The sequence below is a fragment of the Furipterus horrens genome, unplaced genomic scaffold, assembly GCF_987537825.1.
Source record: "Furipterus horrens unplaced genomic scaffold, mFurHor1.1.pri manual_scaffold_4, whole genome shotgun sequence".
Lineage (NCBI taxonomy): Eukaryota > Metazoa > Chordata > Mammalia > Chiroptera > Furipteridae > Furipterus > Furipterus horrens.
The window spans coordinates 137465995-137483727 of record NW_028327174.1 but is presented as its reverse complement, the minus strand read 5'-3'; the positions used below and the strand labels follow the sequence as shown (position 1 = coordinate 137483727).

Below are 17733 nucleotides of genomic sequence, written 5' to 3'. Positions count from 1 at the left end.
TGAGATCATAAAATGGCACAACTGCCTTGGAAAGTAGTATGGAGATTCCTCAAAAAATTAAACATAGAATTACCTTATCATCCAGCAATTCCACTTCTGATATATACTCAGAAGAACTGAAAGCAGAAATTTGAAAAGATATTTGTACACTAACATTCATGGTAGTGTTATTCACAATAGCCAAAAACTGAAAACAACCCACTTGTCCATGAACAGAGGGATGGATAAACAAAATGTGCTATATACTTACAATGGTATATTATCCAGCCTTTAAAAAGGAAATTCTATATATGCTAAAACGTGGGTAAACCTTGAAAACATTAATTTAAGTGAAAGAAGCCAGACACAAAAGGACAAATACTATATGATTCCACTTAAATGAGGTACCTAGAATAGTTAGAAGTCATAGAAACAGAAAGCAGAAGAGAGGTTACCAGACACTTGGAGAAGGGTAATGGGGAGTTAGTGTTTAATGGGTGCAAAGTTTAGTTGGGGACAGTGAAAAGTTATAGAGATGAATAAAGTTAATGGTGTACAATAACATGAATGTTACCTAATGCCACTGACTTGTACACATAAAAATAGTTAAAATCATACATTTTAACAAATTATATATATATTTTGTCACATTTTTTAAAAATTCCCAGTTATTGGTGTCAAGGGGCATTTTTACATTTTCCCTAACCCTCCTGTGTCTTTGTGAACAGTAGTATGACACTGGATCCTTCAGAGCCCATTTCTTTATGGTCTGAGTTCACACCTTCTGGCATCACTTGATCAGACAAACATGAGATTTGACTGACAGGACTCTGGTATACTCGGCTATAGCAGAGGGAGCAGTAACTGGTTTGGGGCATGGTTGCCTGACCTAAGAGACAACTTTTACCTTAAATCCTTTCCTTCAGTGGTTCTTAACCTTTGAAATCCTTTGAACATCTGATAAAAGCTGGAGCCTCTTGCTAGAAAAATGTCAAGAAACATAAGACTTCTGCTTATAATTTTAAGGGTTTGCAGCTCCCCTGTAATCCCCTAGGAAGTCCAAAGACCCCCAAGTTAAGGACTCTTTGTAATAAAGTGACCTCCAAGAAATATCTGCCCTCTTACTCGAATAACAGATGTCAGCTAAGGGCCTGCTGCTTTGGTATTTACAGACACTGTTGTTAGGGGCATTACTGTGACAGACTTTGGCTCTGCCAACTCTAGGAAAAGCTTAACAGTCTCCATGAACACATATCAAGAGAATACAAGTAGGAATTAACTATACATTTCCAAGTCTGCTTCTGTTCAGCCATCATGAGTTTAACCTTGAGAAAATGAGGCCAAAGGAAGGAAAGAAGTAATGGACTTGGTTACTTGAAGGAATTTAGCAAGAAAACAATAAACCAAATTACTCTTTGGACTAAAGGAGGGACTGAGGGACTTCTTTTGAGATCTTCACCTCTAAAGGTTACCAACACATTCTTGCCCATTATGCCAAGAAATCTTTCACATGTTTCACCTGGGATAGGTTGATATTCTCTGATTGGCTCTACATTACTATCAGCCATTTGCTAGCAGAATGCTCACAGATCACAGGAAAGCTGACACAAAGAAAACATGCCACTGAACATTTTTTAGCTGTCCCCGAAACAGACGAGATGAATTATCTGAAAGCCTCAGACAAGACCCGGCATATGTGTCCCATGCAGCCTGAGGACTACAGCCTCCCCCTTGACTTGGCTAACATTATAAGTGCGTATGTCACCTTTTTCTTTTTCCCAGTGTAATGGGCCTTGCATTGGGCCTCACCTAGCTGTGCAACACAGACAAGTCTTCTGCCAGACACTGGACGGCATCACCTTACCATCAGAGCAGTGCAGTGCCCTTCCAAGGTAAGAGAAAACCACAGACCTCTTTTCCCCAGCCCCTGTGTCTATAGCACAGAAAGATGACAGTGAATTGATGTTTTTCCTCCAATCTCCCACAGCCTCAGGGCTCAAACGCCCTGCCTTTCACCCCAGTTCTCCCTAGGCCACTGGCCGCCTCAGAGGGAGAAGGTTCAGTGCAGGCCTTGCACTTTCCAAATGGGCCAGGCTGGCCTTTCCTTTCTTGGAGACAAACAGTGCACAGGTTCCTCTGAAGGAAGCCGAGTAACACAAGACCTGGACTAGCCCCTGGGTGGACAGGAGGTCAGATCTGCAAAGTGGCCACCAGATCTTAAGGGCTCCAACAGCCCCTCTTGTTGACCTCTCTCTAGAACTTATGCCGATATGAGGGCCTTTGTCCCTCCGTCTCTACCTATTGTCCCTATCTATCCCCCATTTCCTGTCATACCTCCTTGTAGGTGTCCCCCTGGGGTGAGGGCTCACCACCCCCACCTAGGACCCCAGTCCCTGAGACTAGCTCCAGGCTCTGCCTCTGCCAACCTACATTCTGGGTAGACTCATTCTCAGGTCCTGCAATGAGGTAGACATTGCAGAGACAAGCAGATAGAGTCCCAGTTAGAGCAAGTGGCCTTCTGTGGTATTACAGTCATTCTGTAGCAGAACAGAAATCAGAACCCAGGTCTGGTAACACTGGAAGGAAGGTCTTGAGTTACTCATAATTCTTGGGTTTGCAGCATTGTTTTCACATCTGTCCCCCACCCCCCACAGAGACAGACCCTAACCCTGCCACCCTCCCCCTACAGGCCCGTGAGCACTCAGAACTGCTGGTCAGAAGCCTGCAGCGTACACTGGAGGGTCAGCCTGTGGACCCTGTGCACGGCCACCTGCGGCAACTATGGCTTCCAATCCCGGCGTGTGGAGTGTGTGCATGCCCGCACCAACAAAGCTGTGCCTGACCACCTGTGCTCCTGGGGGCCCCGGCCTGCCAACTGGCAGCGCTGCAACATCACCCCATGTGAAAACAGTATGTGCCAATCCCAAAGAGCCTTCTGCAAATTCCCCACGGGGCACCGAGTGCAGAGAGCAGTCCCTGGGCCCAAGCCTGGGCAGAGGGCATTGGATCAGGCTTCCCAAGAACTGTGAGCTGGGGCTAGGGTTGGGTATTTTCAGAGGGGTGCATGGGTGTGTGCAAGGCTATGTGTACACATACATATTCAGGCCACAAAAGATGGCTGGCTCTGCCCTAAGGGCTCCCTCCTGGCCCTGAGAGAGCCAGGTGCTGTTGGCCAAGTGCCCGGGTGAAATCAGCCTCCAGCTCACCTGCAGTCGCTGGCCAGTGCCCACAGGCTCTTGGGGGCGGGCCACTACAGAGAAAGTACTGTTCCCACTAAAGCAGCACACAGAGTGCCTTCCACTGTACAGGCCCTGCACCCACCACAGCTCCGCTTCCCACAGACTAAGGACCTGCTGACCGCCTCCCTCCTCCCCCTGCCCCGCGGGCACCGGCTGGACTGAGCCCTGCCCTTGGGATGGACACTTCTTCACTCCCTCCTCCCTCAGGTCTGATCCTCCTCAGCCCAACACCAGCATTTATATTCCTGTTGGGTGGGGATCTATTTTTCTTTCTCTGAACCCAAAATAAATCATAGGTGCTTTCCCACAGGGAAGACAAAGCATGAGGCAAACAACAGGAAATGTTTGCACTTTGCAGCACTGTGTCCTCCAAAGAGGGCCTCACTGAGCATCAGATTCTCAGGGCTGAGGCAGATGCCCAGGAGGCGAACAGTTCTGGTTGCTTTCTCTACACTGGGAGGGATGGTCTTTGTCCTTCTGTGTGGTGCTGGCCCATCTTTGTGGTAGGAGCTCACCACACTCAGTACCAATGTTCAATGGAAGTAGCAGATCACTATGTCAATCAGAGATGTCCACAGACTAAATCAGTACCAATAGTAAAGAGCCATCAGTCTATGCGAATACTGAACTAGAACACCATGGTGTTCTGGTAAGGCCTGGTGAGGGGAAGGCATAGAGAAGCTTAGGGGGAGAATACAAGAAAATGAAGTTTCCCAGGAAAAGGAAGGCTTCCGTTCTGCGGATGTGGCCATCAACCAGGGCCTTGCTAACATGCTACCTGGAAGTGGAACAAATTCTAGTCCTTCTGGGAACCATCTCAAGGGGGAGAGTCACTTAACTAAAATACCACGTGAGAAGGCAAACTTGTCCAGGAGGTGAGGCAGCCCTACGAGGGGGAGATGACGGGCAGCCTCAGGAAGAGAGGGAGCCATCAGAATGGGAGCAGAGCAGGCCCTGGGTCGGGCCCCAGCATCCGGTGGCAGCTGCAGCCTGTTGGCAGCCTGGGGCACATGGCTGAGCCCCGCTGGAGCAAGGCCAGCCCAGAGGAGCTGGACAGCTGAGGCCCCTCCGGCACAAGAGTCTGGTGCCCAGGGAGCACCCTGTTGCCCACAGCCTCTGTTTCACGGTGCCTTTCTGTCCCCTCGCCCCGCCCCTCTCCTTCTTTCCCAGTGGAGTGCAGAGATACCACCAGGTACTGCGAGAAGGTGAAACAGCTCAAACTCTGCCAGCTCAGCCAGTTCAAGTCTCGCTGCTGTGGAACCTGCGGCAAAGCGTGAAGACAGGGCACAGGGGAGAACTCCACCCTGGCCGCACCGAGGACCCGCGCAACCACCTCAGACAGAACTTAAGCTTTCTTCATTTTATTTATTTATTTCCCCTCCCTGCCCCCAATCACACACCCTCATCCAACCCCCTCCTCCCAGCACACCCCCAGACATGAGGACCTCAGCATGTCTTCTCTTTCAGTTAGACGGAGGATAGGATTTGGGGAAAGGACAAGGACAGAGGTCTAAAGGAGGTTGCAGAGCTGACCAGGCCAGACAGCAGGAGTTCCCCTGCAAAGCTGGCTCCCTCTCAAACATGGGTCCTGAAGAGACCTAGGAAGAGGCAGGCACAGCTGCTGGGGACAGCAGGGAGCCAGAGCTCCCAGCCGGCAGGCGGGCAGGGCCCCAGATGGTTTGTAAAGCATCAGTCCAGACTTTGGACAACCAACTGAGTTTTTTCCAGCAGTGCACTGTTAACGCAGGAGTGTGCTGCCCCTGTCTCCTCCTCTGCCTTTGCCCTTCAGGCTCAAGAAGGGCATGCAGGCACGGGGGACACGATGCTGAGGCAGAACCCAGCCCAGAACTCAGCTCTTCTGGGAGGGCACAGGGCGATGAGTACTCAAAACATGGACACGTAGGGGTAAAGGAAGAGACAATCCCAGTAGGCCTAAAGCACACAGTGCAGAGAATGAAGTAGCAAGGGAAGAGGGGACAGAAGCGAAAAGAAGCCTGCATGTGATCCTCAGTGGGGAAGTGGAGGGAGACCACTGGAGTGAGCAGGCAGGAGGCTCGCAGATGGGCACTGGACCCGGGCCTGTGTGCATAGAAGTCTGTATCTCAGGGGAGGGGATGCTCAGGGCCCTGCTGCCCCCAGCGGGCTCGGGCTTTGGTGAGAGATGTGCCCTCCCTGGGGTGGAGAGAAGTCCCTGCTCCCCATGCTGTCCCAGTGAACTTTCTGCCTCTACACCTACAGCAAAGCCACCCCTGGCATCTTTTGATCTAAATCTAGAGTCCTCCAGCCTGGAACTCACTGCTGATGTGAGCCTGGGCATTTTGAACATGAATAGGCCCAGTTTTCTGCCTGTAGGGCCTATGCCGTCCCACTTAAAGAACCAGGGACTACTGTCAGTTTTCAAAAACCAATTCATTAATCAGTTTGCCAGAGGGCAGCCATCCAGTCATAGCAACCACTTCAGTCCAGAGCTGGCAGGGCACGAGGTGGACAGCAGGCCCCTCCCAGACCTCAGTGAGGATGGCCCTCCTCTCCACAGAGCAGGTCGGGGCAGGGCTATGGGGCAGGGTGATGGGATGCGGAGGCAAAGCTGAAGGGTAACTAAGCTTCCAGGACTGTCCTCAAAGGCTTTTCAACCCATGCTCCCGACTCAATGAACTACTAGGAATCAACATGGACCAGTTTCGGTGACTTGGCAAATTGCTCATTAAGCAAATGGCTTTGGACAAGTGATTTTGGCCACCTCCTCCTGAGTGGCCATAGTTTAGTAATCATGCAGGGCAGGGCGGCCAGAGCCACTCACTCTTCAGATAAAGCACCCTCTCCCTCATATAACCTACATGTGAAGTACCACTCCTTCCCAGACCACCATGGCATCAGGGCTGCATTTTCCAGCCAGCCTGGAAGGAAAAGGTGAGGGGAAGATGTTAGGCTGTGTCCTCCCCAGGTGAGCTGTGGACAATTAGGTGGGTTTCTTTCTTCCTCAGCACAAAAATGGGCTCTAAGAAATCATGTTACTAAAAAATCAGTGTAATGTTTATTTAAAATAAAAGAGAATGTTTTCTATGTCTGTATATCTTTTGTGAATATTTATTAGGATTTCTTGTATAAAAAAGTGCAATATTAATAATTGTACATTGTCATCCAGAAAGCATAGTATTTGGGGGACATTTTAGTTAACTTCCTGCAGTTGTGTTCCTGTAAACTCAGTGGTGATTATTGTATTGTTCCTATTTTTAATAGAAGCTGATGTTGAACTCTGGATCCATTCACTGTGTACAAAATACATTGTACAAATTAATGTGGGGTGATGGGGCAATAAGAAGGAATTCATTTGTGACACAATAGTTACACGTGGGATGCAGAGAGACAAATTTCATACCGCCAGTGTGGCTGATTCTTTCAAGGTCAGTAGCTATTCAAAACCAGTGGCCAAATTCACATTTTCTACAAAGCAGGTGCCCTCCAGCCCTGCTACGTGTCAGGTTGGACCCTTTGGAAGTGGGTTTCAGAGCAAGCTTGGAGGACTTGGGTTCGGGGTAGGAAGCCGCATGCTCCTTGCATGACATGAATGTTCATTTACTGTTTGTTCTGTGAATTGTGACTCAGCAGCTCCACAAGATTATTAGGGCTGCTGAATAATGTGGAAGGAGGCACTTCCTCCTCTAAAACACAAAACTGTATTTATATTTTTTGTACAGATAATACAGCTTATTTATTTAAATCGTGTCGTCTGACTCTCTCTTCAGCTCAGCCGTCCCATCTTGTTTTGTGTCAGGGGAGAGGGTGGTGCCCCGCCACTTACGTGTGTTTGGCTAAAGAGGAAAACTTGCAGTTTTCAGCTTTGCATGGGGAGCAGGGGGCCAACTCTGTAGAAAGACCCAGAGGAGCTACAGTTGTAGACATGCACGTATTCAGACAGTCACCTTATTTACGGCCCTGTGTAGTGAGATGATGGGCACCACAGTCCCTTTGGGAAGAAGAGCAAGCACTGGCACGTCTGGGTAGATGCAGACTTAGGTGCAGGAGGAGTCTCTCTCCAAGCTTCCTGCATGCCCAGTGAGCAGTGTGAGAACTGTGTGCCGAAGCTGTGGATGTGCACTATTGGCAGGGGCTAACACTCATAAACCACTGCTACCTTTAATCCTCACATCAACCCTATGGATATCCCATGTACATATAGGTAGATACATACATGAAGCAAACCCAGAGAAGACCAAGATCACCCAGCTGGTGGACTGGATTCAAACTGGAGTCATCGGCTTTTTAGTCAGAGCCTTGCTCTCACCCACTATGCAGTCTCCTGCCCCTCAGAACAGGAGCCGACCACGCGTGGCCATCTTTGCATGTGCCCCATTCTTCCTTACTACTTGGAGGTTGGTAGAGATGACAATATCACATTTTACTGGAGTTGTCATTTTCTTATCCCCTAAAATCAGTTATGGCATCCTTGGGCTCCCAGCTCCCTATTTTTAAATAAAGCTACTGTGGGAAGTGGTTTTTGGTGTGTGTGTGTGTGTGTGTGTGTGTTTTAAGCATATCACAGGGTTCTTCATAAATAGGCTCTGGGGAAAGGGCAGCATGTCCCAAGGCCCAGATGATGGCCGCGCATGGACCATTGTGGAGACACTCCAGGGGACCCCCAGCCCAAATGCCACCCTCCAGCTTTTTTCCCAGCAACTGACCTCAGCATGTCACACCCTGTGGAACAATATAAAAATACACAAGAAAGCTCTTCTTGAAATTCCAGTTATTTCCTAAGGCATTTTAAATTTTGCTTTAAAGAAAAAGCCAATTCTAGAACTATAAAAAATACCAGCAACTGAGCATTGTGCTACAGGAACTCCAGTGGAGGGGGAATGAGTCAGATGCCAGAACAAAATCTCAAAAAGGCTAAATGGTAGGAAGGGCTCAACCAGACCATATGGAAAATTTTCCAGTCAAAATGACAGCACAGCAGCAAGTGAAAGAGCGAGTCCTACCGAGGTGCCACCAACCACAATGTGAAGACAGTATGGGATGTTAACTACAGGCCTGTTCTGGGCTTGTAACTCCTCACATTAGAGTCATCTGCTTGACAGTAGATGTTTCCAGGACTTTGGCAAGATAAGCCCAGAAATCTGTTGAGTACACTGAGACCAGAATAGTCAACAATCACCAAAGCTGACTTATGCCTCAGCTTCTTCGCCTTTAAAAAAGGGTACCTCATAGGATAGGGTGGTTGTGAGAAACCTGTTACTTTATGTCGAGGAAATAGAAGGGTGCCCAGTGTATCACGGAAGCACTCACTGAATGCTAATTGCTGCTATCATCATTCAAGTTACCTTAGGGAGAGGAAGGACTGAGCTGGCAGAACTATCACATCGCTTCCCGCTGTCAGCTTGAAAGATCCCCCAGTGTTTCCATTTTTGATTGAGAAGGACAACATTCCTTCAAAGTTCAATACTACATGATAGTATAAACAAGAGAAGATATCAGTGAACCAAGCTCTGTATTTTGGAAGAAAACAGATCAGTTCACATAGCCAACTCAAAGACTCACCACAATACTGACAAACTTCCAGAAATACTTCCAAAGACAGATGTTACCTTATGATCCAAATGTACAGCCTAGTCCCAATTCAAATTACCCAAATGTACACATAAGTGCTGCTTCCTTTAATTTACTTAAAAAATGGAGAAATACTCATTCGTGAACAAATACACAAGTAAAGTAAAGGCTAAAATTAAGGCTATTTTACTTACCATGTAGTAGATTTTCTCATAAACAGCATGCTGTTGCCCACTCACCTCAGGTTGTTATCCTGCAGACAAACCCAAATGAAATAATCCAATTTTATTAATGGTTCTCAGCTAAAATGAGACCAGTTGGATCCCACTGACCTATCTGTGGGGCTCTCCAACATAGGCCAATTCATCCACAAAAGGAAAGGGTCGGGTAGAGAGAAGGATAAAGCTCTTAGAGAATAACCCAGTGAAAACTGATCTGTTTGGTGAATTAACCCAAGGAAGGATAAATTAGGGAACAAAATAAGGTGACATCTCCTTGTTTTTGTCTGTCTCAATCCCTTATTTTATTCAATGAACCAGCCATGATTTAAAGACTTCAGGATTCAGGCTCAGAATGCATTGAATGTGAGTTAAATCAGGGAAAGTTACCTACCCATGTCACACACTGCAATTAGGGAAAGATTGGTGTTAATGTAAAGAACCAAATACCCAATGAATTCTGTCAATCTCCTAAGCTTAACCTAAAGTTATTATCTGCCCCCCACATACCCATCCTGTCCACTTGAAGCTGCTTTTACAGCCAAAATATATTATGAGTTGATCAGAGAGTGTTATCTTTGGCCGAACCCCAGCTTTGTATGCATAGCACCCTAAAGTTTTCAACTGTTTTTTGCCACCCCTAAAGTAGAAAGTAGATATTGCTAATCAAGCCTTTGCTAACAAGATCTGGGCTGTCCCCTTGCCTGTCAACTAGAGGTTTACAACTTCACTCAGATGGAGTCTGCGAAGCACCTGGTCCCAATCAACCATGCGTCACGCTTCTGATAAGACAATATACAGATGTCACTCACCTCTGTTTTCCGAAGCCAAAACCCATCTCCAACCAAGGATTTCCCAGGCTGCTCCTAAAAACATGGTTTATGTATGTGTAAACAGAAATTAAATGTGCAGATTTAGGTAAGTGAAGAGAAAGCAGACAGTGGGGAATGGTTCTCCTGCTGAACATAAATAATGTTTGTTTAAACAGAATGCTTAGGAGGGCCTCAGAGACTGAACAGTCATCATTTAGACCAGAAAGCATGCCTGGCAAACTTGACCCCTTCTTTAAGGTGACATCAACAGCCCTCCTCCAAGTCTCTGTGATGGCCAGGGTTGATCTTGTTACAAATCCCATGAAAGACAGTGGACAAACTGTGAACACTTAGTTATCACGTGAGCAACTGTAGGAAAAGTTTCATGATCAAGGCAAGGAGTGTGGTGATGAAGTGTGTCATGGGCTTGGTTTGCTTCCCCCAATTCACAATCATTTTTTAAATAACAATGAAAGGGCCAGGAAATGACTTGGCTGAGGTCAGCTGAAGAATGATGAAGTTTTTCAGTCATCCAGGTAGCTCTGTCCCATTGCTGGGCTCAGCATGTTGCAGCGCCAGGGCACAGAGCAGATGCAGTCCTTGGCCCATTCCTGAGCTGAATGTCTTCACCTGCACAAAGGCCCTCTCCATTGGAATGAATATACTCAAGGTAAGCCCTGAGCAAGCCTGTGAAGAATCTGCCAAGTTGCTTAACCTCTCTGAGCTTCAATTCCCCACCCAGATGGGAAAGTAACAACCCAGAGAGGGTTGGGTGTGGATAGAGTGAAATGACATATGCTGGTGAGGTCAAAACCTGAGAGAACACTACAGTACACACTTGTGTCTACTGTCCAGTCAATGAACTTTCTCAGGCTCCCTGTGCCCTGCACTCCAGCTGTGCCCTAACCTCCAATTTATGAAGAAGCCAAACAATCTCAACCATCAGTGACCAGGATGTTTCGACAGAAACCACCCTGAGGCACTGCAGGATCCACTGAGGTTTCTAAATCATCAAAGAAAGGTTCAGCCACATGTTTGCATGCATCTTTTATTGTATTCTAAACTTATTTGAAAAAATGTATGACGAGCACTTGGCAATATTTCTCCTTATGTGTTCCAACAGGTTTTACACAATAAAAGGGCTCTATTGTCAGAGTTGGAAACTGTTGTTTCTGCCTGCTCAGCATTCAATCCCTCCCTACCCTGGTAACTACACCTCAGTTTTCCCATAGGGGCCCACCCCAGCCCCAGCCCCAGCCCTCCTACAGTTCATGTATTTCGCATTGGATTGACCCCAACATACACAGTGCTCTGTCCACAGGGAGACCCCCATCCAGGCCTGGACAATACATATTTTCCATTTCCCTGGCCATGGTGATCAGGTCAGGGAAGAGCACAAGACACAATCTAGGCAAAAGAGACCCAATTCAGGGATTTTTACTAGAATCACTAAAAAGGAGAAGCCCTTTAGCTAAAAGCATGTTGTAAGCTCAGAACTGCCAAAAAAGTACCACATGGAAAAGGCCTGCCTAAGAAGGCAAGGCAGAAGGAAATAAAGTAAAAAGATGAAAGATTAATGTCCTATCACAGCATTCGGGCCCCTGGATTGAGCTGTGCCTGACCCTCAAAGATAAAGCTCTAGATTCTTCAGTTGCCTAACCCAGCACATCCCCTTTTTTGACTGTGCACTTGTGATTCCAAGAGTGCAGATCCATACGATGGGTTATACAAAGGTAAACAAAGTTTCTTTACTACAGGGTTTCACAGAGCCCTCAAAATATTAACATGTATCATGAATCTCCAACAGGAGGATATAACATGCAGCCTTTCCCAAATTTGTGTGTCCAGTGAACTTTTTTGAAGACCTTTTCACAGGGCTTCTATAGCACAACAAACACCTTGGGAAAGGCTGATACATATTACCTGTAGGTTAACTGTATATTAAAATACTCCAAATCCCCATTCTCTAATTATTTTAGACAAATGAGACAAGTGGGAATTCACTTATCCAACACTGCTGATGCATTTGTCCAAACTTTAAAAATGTGTGTGTAATTTTTATTCTTTTTATGAAATTGAGGTCATAAGTACAAACCATGGTATATTTTTTGAGTCTTAATAAAAAATACATGCATGTGTGTACGTGTATGTATTCTTACTTTTTTATTACCTTGGGATCATAATTCCTGAGCTGCCATACTTTTAAGTTCTGTATTCGTTTTAATTTGGGGGGGGGGCTCTATCCCACTGCCAAGCTATCAGCTGTTACTCCTTTCTGTTCTGTGTCTGCCTCTAGCAGCAGCCCCTCCTACTCTTCTGTGGGCTAGTAAACCAGATAATAGGAGTTCACTGGAACTGTGTGTTTAAAAAAAATGCGGAGGAGGGGGGCCAATATGTTCAGAGACAGCGCCAGGGTAGGGGGTGTGCACTGAGTAAAGTACCTAAGTTTCTATACAAGAGATGCATGTCAATGATTTTGGCAAGTTAACGGCTGCTTATTTCCAGGGTTTTGCCTCGGTTTTGGACAGCTGACGTTTCCAAATAACTGACCTTCAAATATGGGAGGTGTTGCAATACTTAGCCAAGAAAAGAGCCACTCCAAGTTGATAGTAAGCACTGAGCTCTGCTTAGAGATTTTAAAATGAAAAGCTTTGGTGTTTTTTTTTTTTAAGCCCAGGAGAGTCTACAATCCAAAAAATTCAATTTCTTAGTTTATAAGTCATTCACTGGCATAGATGTCAAATTTCAGTCATTTTTCAGGCATTCTGTCTGTCTGTAACCCTCAAGTAGCTGCCTGCCTGTTTAAAGGGTATTTGTAGACTCCCCTGGTTAACGATCCTATAACATGAAATGCATGGAGATTTGGGACAACAGTGAAGTAACCCACACTTCCCCCTTGTCATTGGAAGAACAGCTGTGGCTCTGAGTAGACAGGCAGGGTTCAGGGGGGCAGGCAGGCAGCCTGGCTGACTGGTCTGGGCAGTAAACCCCCAAGAAAAATCAGTGTTAGATTCAATCACAGGAGTGAAAAGTTCCTGAATCCTTTTGGTTAGCATCAGGCTGAGTTTGTTGCCACACTTAGAGGCTTGACAAGAAAAAGCCATCAGGATGCCTCATGTTGGAATCCAAGGGTCTAAAACCAGGGACTGGGACACCTGGGGCCCAGAAGTATGGCTTAAAGGAGCCCAGCCTAGCATTGCCCTGATGTCTTTTCCAGAATCCAGAGCACGTGTTCTGGAAGGGTCACAGGTTCCTAGGCTCCCATTCACCCCCAAAGAGGGGAGGAGCCAAGCACCTGCTCAGCCAGCCATGTGGAAATTCTGAGCCTGCCCTGCCCAAGAAAATACCCCTGCCTGCCCTCCACACCCAGTCCTGATGCTTAGAAGGGCCTCTGTCTTCCCACTTCGAGGCCTGCCGACCAGATGTGGTCCTGGGCGATGGCAGGGCAGGCCTGAGAAGCCAGGGGGCCATTTAATCTGCAGCTGGGACCTATGCGCACCCCATCTGCCCCACCTACTTCCTGACAAATGCATAGCTGAAAAGCACTTATAGAGGAAATGGATCCCTCAGTTCATCTCCATGCCCTTAATCACAAGATCCCAAAAAGGTGCATCACTCTGGAAAAATTTTGTTGTGCTGCTCCCATTGCCTTGAGCAGTTTGCTTCACTCCTGCTGTAGAGGCAGAGCCTGGGGTGGCAAAGACAGTTATTCTAAATATGTACATTATTGCAAACACGTTTAGAGCAATGAGACTACAGTGAAAAAGTATTTGGAGACCACCACATGAAAGCAACACCATGACACACATCAAGGAGTTCTTGCTCCTCTGGCCACCCAGCACAGGCCCTGGCCAGGACAGATGCTCTGATGTCAGAACTAGACTGTGGTCTCTGCTCAGTTGAGGGCCGTCTCTGGGCCCCTAGACCATCTTCCTCCATGAAATCGTGGGTAATGTCTGAGCAGGGTAGGAAAAAGAACAGGTGGGGCTGAGCATGGAGGTGGGAGAGCCCTGTCGGATGCTGTCTGCATAGCCTTAGGGAATGGCCTGGGGTTTAGAGGGTAATGGCCCAAGATCCAGGGCTCCTTTCACCCGCATACACTGGTTGGTCTGGTACTTATTCTGCACTATCCAGGTTTGCCTTTCTGTCCAGTCAGAGGACAAAGTCATTCTCCAGGTGTGCGATCCAGTTGAGAAGATGCTGATGAAGTCCCACTAGTGCTTCCTCGCCTGCAGCTGGCTCTATCCCAGGTCAAGTGGTGGGCGTGCCTCCTGTGCTTCTCCCCTCCCGCCCCTCACTTATACCATTAAGCTCTAATAAAGCACTAATAAAATGACAAAAGGCCATAGTAAAATAGAAGGAGGGTCATCCGCAGACAAGGGTTCTCAAGAAATCCGGTAGATGGAGGGACGATGACTGACAAGTGTAGAAGGGAAGCCACAGCCTAGAATAGAAGTACAGCAAGGTTCTGGAGCTGTTGGGAGCAGGTCTGCCGGGTAGAGCCCAGTAGAACTCAGAATCTGAAATACAGGTACTATAGAGGGCAGAGTGACAAATGGTGCAAAAACTGGGGACTGCTAAAAGAATCACCAACAGTGGGCCCCACCTTCCCCACCCTCCAGCCATTATCTGGCAGAAGATCTTAGAACCAAGCCAGGAAAGGGGGCTTCATTCTTAAAGACATTGACCCTTGTGAAAATACAATGAGTAGTAGAATGGAGAGCCCTTTAACGTGTTCTTGATGCTATAATTATACCTCAGTTGGATGGCAAACTAGAGATGGGTTCCTGATCACCAAAGAGAGAGTGATGTGCCAGGGCCTTCACCCATGCAGGTGGCCCCATGGTAAGGACATGAAGGAGTAAGACCCAGCCTGGCCACCAACCCTGCTGACATAGGCTGCCCTGTGCAGGGCACAGGCAGGGAGACACCATCATGGGGAGTGGCCTCATCCCAGAAGATGTCCCTGGCACCGTGCCCCACACCAGCAGACCACGTCCCACCAGCCCAGAGCTTCCATGCCAACCAATTCCACTACCTCTAGCCCATCAGCCTCCTTTGGAAATTCAGTTTTCCTCTGACAGGCTAGCCTGTCACTTTGGGGCTTTAAAAACCCTTACCTGTTTTCTTCTCCAAAACCTCATCCACAGAGCATACAGGATTCTGAACTGGAACAGGTTCCCTGCTTGGACACAAAATTTTCCTTTTGTCTTGTATCTGGTCTCTAATAATTTTCTTTTATAACACGTCTCCAGCCTGAGAACTCTGGGCGGTGGCAGGTGACTAAGCTCCCACTTCATTCTCACAAATGAAAATAGGACATAAGTCATGTGTGCATATTTTCAAAAGAAGACAGTTTGTTTGAAGCCTTTTGTCATCAGGGTTTATGGAGCAGGATCGTTATCAGGTGTTATAGCAGTAAGTACATGCACTTTAATAGAGCAGACCCCTTTTCCACCAACACTTACGTGGAAGCCCAACACGCAGAATTGGTTAACAAGCTGCTGCTTATGAGAGAGCAAGGGAGGGGAACCAAAGTCCCATCTTCACAGCTCAACTTACGTTTTCCACCCCGTGACCCAAGTTACCTACTAAAATGGCATTTCCAGGGCAGGTAGTTAGCAACCCCAACTCAGCACAATTAAAAAATTAACTCTATGGAAAAAAGATATGTTACTTTGTAAAATACATAAAATATTAAATATGAGCAGTTATCCTTACCTGCATCCTTGAAAATACTGACCAATAAAATCATACATAGATTCAACAAGGCAGAACTTAGCAACCATCTTCTTCATCATCAGCATCATCCTCACCTACATTTAATGAGTTAACCATGAGCCAGGGGTGACTGACATATATTCTATCATTTAATCCAAACAACAAAATGATGCAGACATATTGCTAGTGTCTGTGTTAAAGAATATGACCAAGGTCTCTCAGCTACTGGGCAGCAAGGCCAAAATACAAGCCCAAGTCTTCTGGTCAGTCTCCCTATATGCTCTCGTGTTCCGCCAGTCCCCATAAGAGCTACCTGTGTCTTTCTTTATAAATTTTCTTAATATTTTACTTGTGTTAACCACTTTTAATATAATAAAGATATTTCAATTTGAGACCACAGAAGGACAGATACTAGGGGGAAGAACTGGCTTCTGAAATCTGGGAGTGGGCAGGGCGGGGATGCCCCTGGGGAGCTCACCTAGCCTGAGGTTGTCATGGAAGGGCTCAAAGGATAGTCCTCACCCCAAGGGGGTTCAGTGCTCCTTAATGAGGAAGGTTCTCCATCCTTCTTCATCTTCTTTCCTTCCTACTCATCAGAAATGTTAGAAAAGCTTATTAGTCTTGATATAAGCAAGCACTGTCATATAACCATTTTAAAGTGAAGGGAAAGAGTAGGGGAAATGGAAGAGAACCAAAAGAGACCATGACTAAAATTGATGAGTCAACAGACAGCATAAGAAAGGCAACATTAGCAGGAACAGATCAAATTAAAATCATTCTCCGGGGAAGTGATAATGAGGGTGGCCAAAGGGCTGGGGCATAAAAGATTGCTGAATTTTTTTATAAGCATTTTAGCACTATTTGGCTTTTCAAATCAAGTGCAAATATTTCTTTGATTTGTAAAAGCTGATGAAATAATAAAACCTACCCTCCTTAGTGATCTCCTTTAGCTTAAGAGACTCCAGGAAGGACGCCAGACAGAGAGAACGTGGTTTGACGTGGCCTGTGGAGCCGTGACCTTTGAGACACAGAAGAGGGGCCTGCTGTTGTGGGAGGAGCACTGGATCTTGAATAAGACAGAGGTTCCAATCTTGGCCTTGGTGCTCCAAGCTCTGGCCTTGGCCATTATGTGTCATCTCTCTGAGACTCTCTACCCCATAAGGGCGGGTAACCACACCCCATAGGATCAAAAAGAGGATTAAATGATATAAATCACAGCTCAGTGATGCAAACTAACCTCATGGTGAGACTACAGGGGGTCAGGCCCTGAGCAGTCTGGGCCAGGTGGGTAAGAGCTGTGGGAAGCCTGAGCTCTGGAAAAAGGATACAGGTTTCTCACCCACAAACCAGGTATTGAGCCTAAGCTCGAGTCTCCGGACTTGGGCTGAAATTTTCTCTTCCCTCCACTGTGCTCCCAAGTTCTCTGAGAACATGGAGTATATTTTAAGTTCTATGGACTCAAGAGAGAGGCAGTATCCCAGGTGTCAGTATCCCCCTGTAACAGGCTTACCCAGGTCATGAGCCCTCTGACCCCAGCATGAGCCCTCTTGAATAAAGTCCTTCCTCAATTCTTCTCAACTTAACATAATTTCCCAATTGCTTAGCCTTAGAATCAAACTAGATGAAACCTTAGACCCAAAAGAGAAACCTCCCACCCTTTCTCTAGGGCAGGGTCCAGCCCAGCACAAACTCAAGCTTTGTCACAGGTCTGGTCACAGTTACCATTTTAGTACAAGCCAGCCCAGCCCTCCCAGGAACTAGCCCAGCCTGAAGCCATTTTTCCCATGCTCTGAGCATTTAGAACTCACAGCCCCAGGGTCAGCTGTTGAGTGAGTGGCTGCCTGGGTCCCTTGGTCCGCCTCTTTCCTCTGAAATCACAACCTGCACTGGTTTAGGGGTGGGAGAGGTCTGGCAGGTCATATTCCTGTGGGACTGCTACCTCCTGCAGTCAGAGAGGCCTGTGCACCATCAGACAGCGCCATTCTGGCCCAATGTGAAGAGGTAGAAAGACACCTTGTGAATCAGCCCTGCAAAGAATGAACCTGAAACAAGACTTCTGACACTGCCCAAGACACTGCCACCAGGACTGGAATGCAATGAGGGCTTTAACTGGAAATCGCGCCAAAGGTCCCAAGGGACACAGCCTGCTTTTTGCATAGACAGAATGTGGGGGTGGGGGGTGAAGACATAGACCTGCACATTCATTCCCCCCAAAAT

General features: G+C 47.0%; 1 protein-coding gene across 1 annotated transcript in view; it reads left to right on the top strand.

Moving 5' to 3' along the window:
- ADAMTSL1 (ADAMTS like 1) overlaps positions 1-6939 on the top strand; it is a 400901-nt gene extending 393962 nt beyond the window's left edge. The window contains exons 27-29 of the mRNA XM_090274075.1: positions 1762-1871; positions 2669-2889; positions 4389-6939. Coding sequence (XP_090130201.1) covers positions 1762-1871; positions 2669-2889; positions 4389-4495 — 438 coding nt within the window. The 3' untranslated portion in view covers positions 4496-6939. The remainder of the gene's footprint in view (positions 1-1761; positions 1872-2668; positions 2890-4388) is intronic.
- The last annotated feature ends 10794 nt before the right edge of the window (positions 6940-17733 follow it).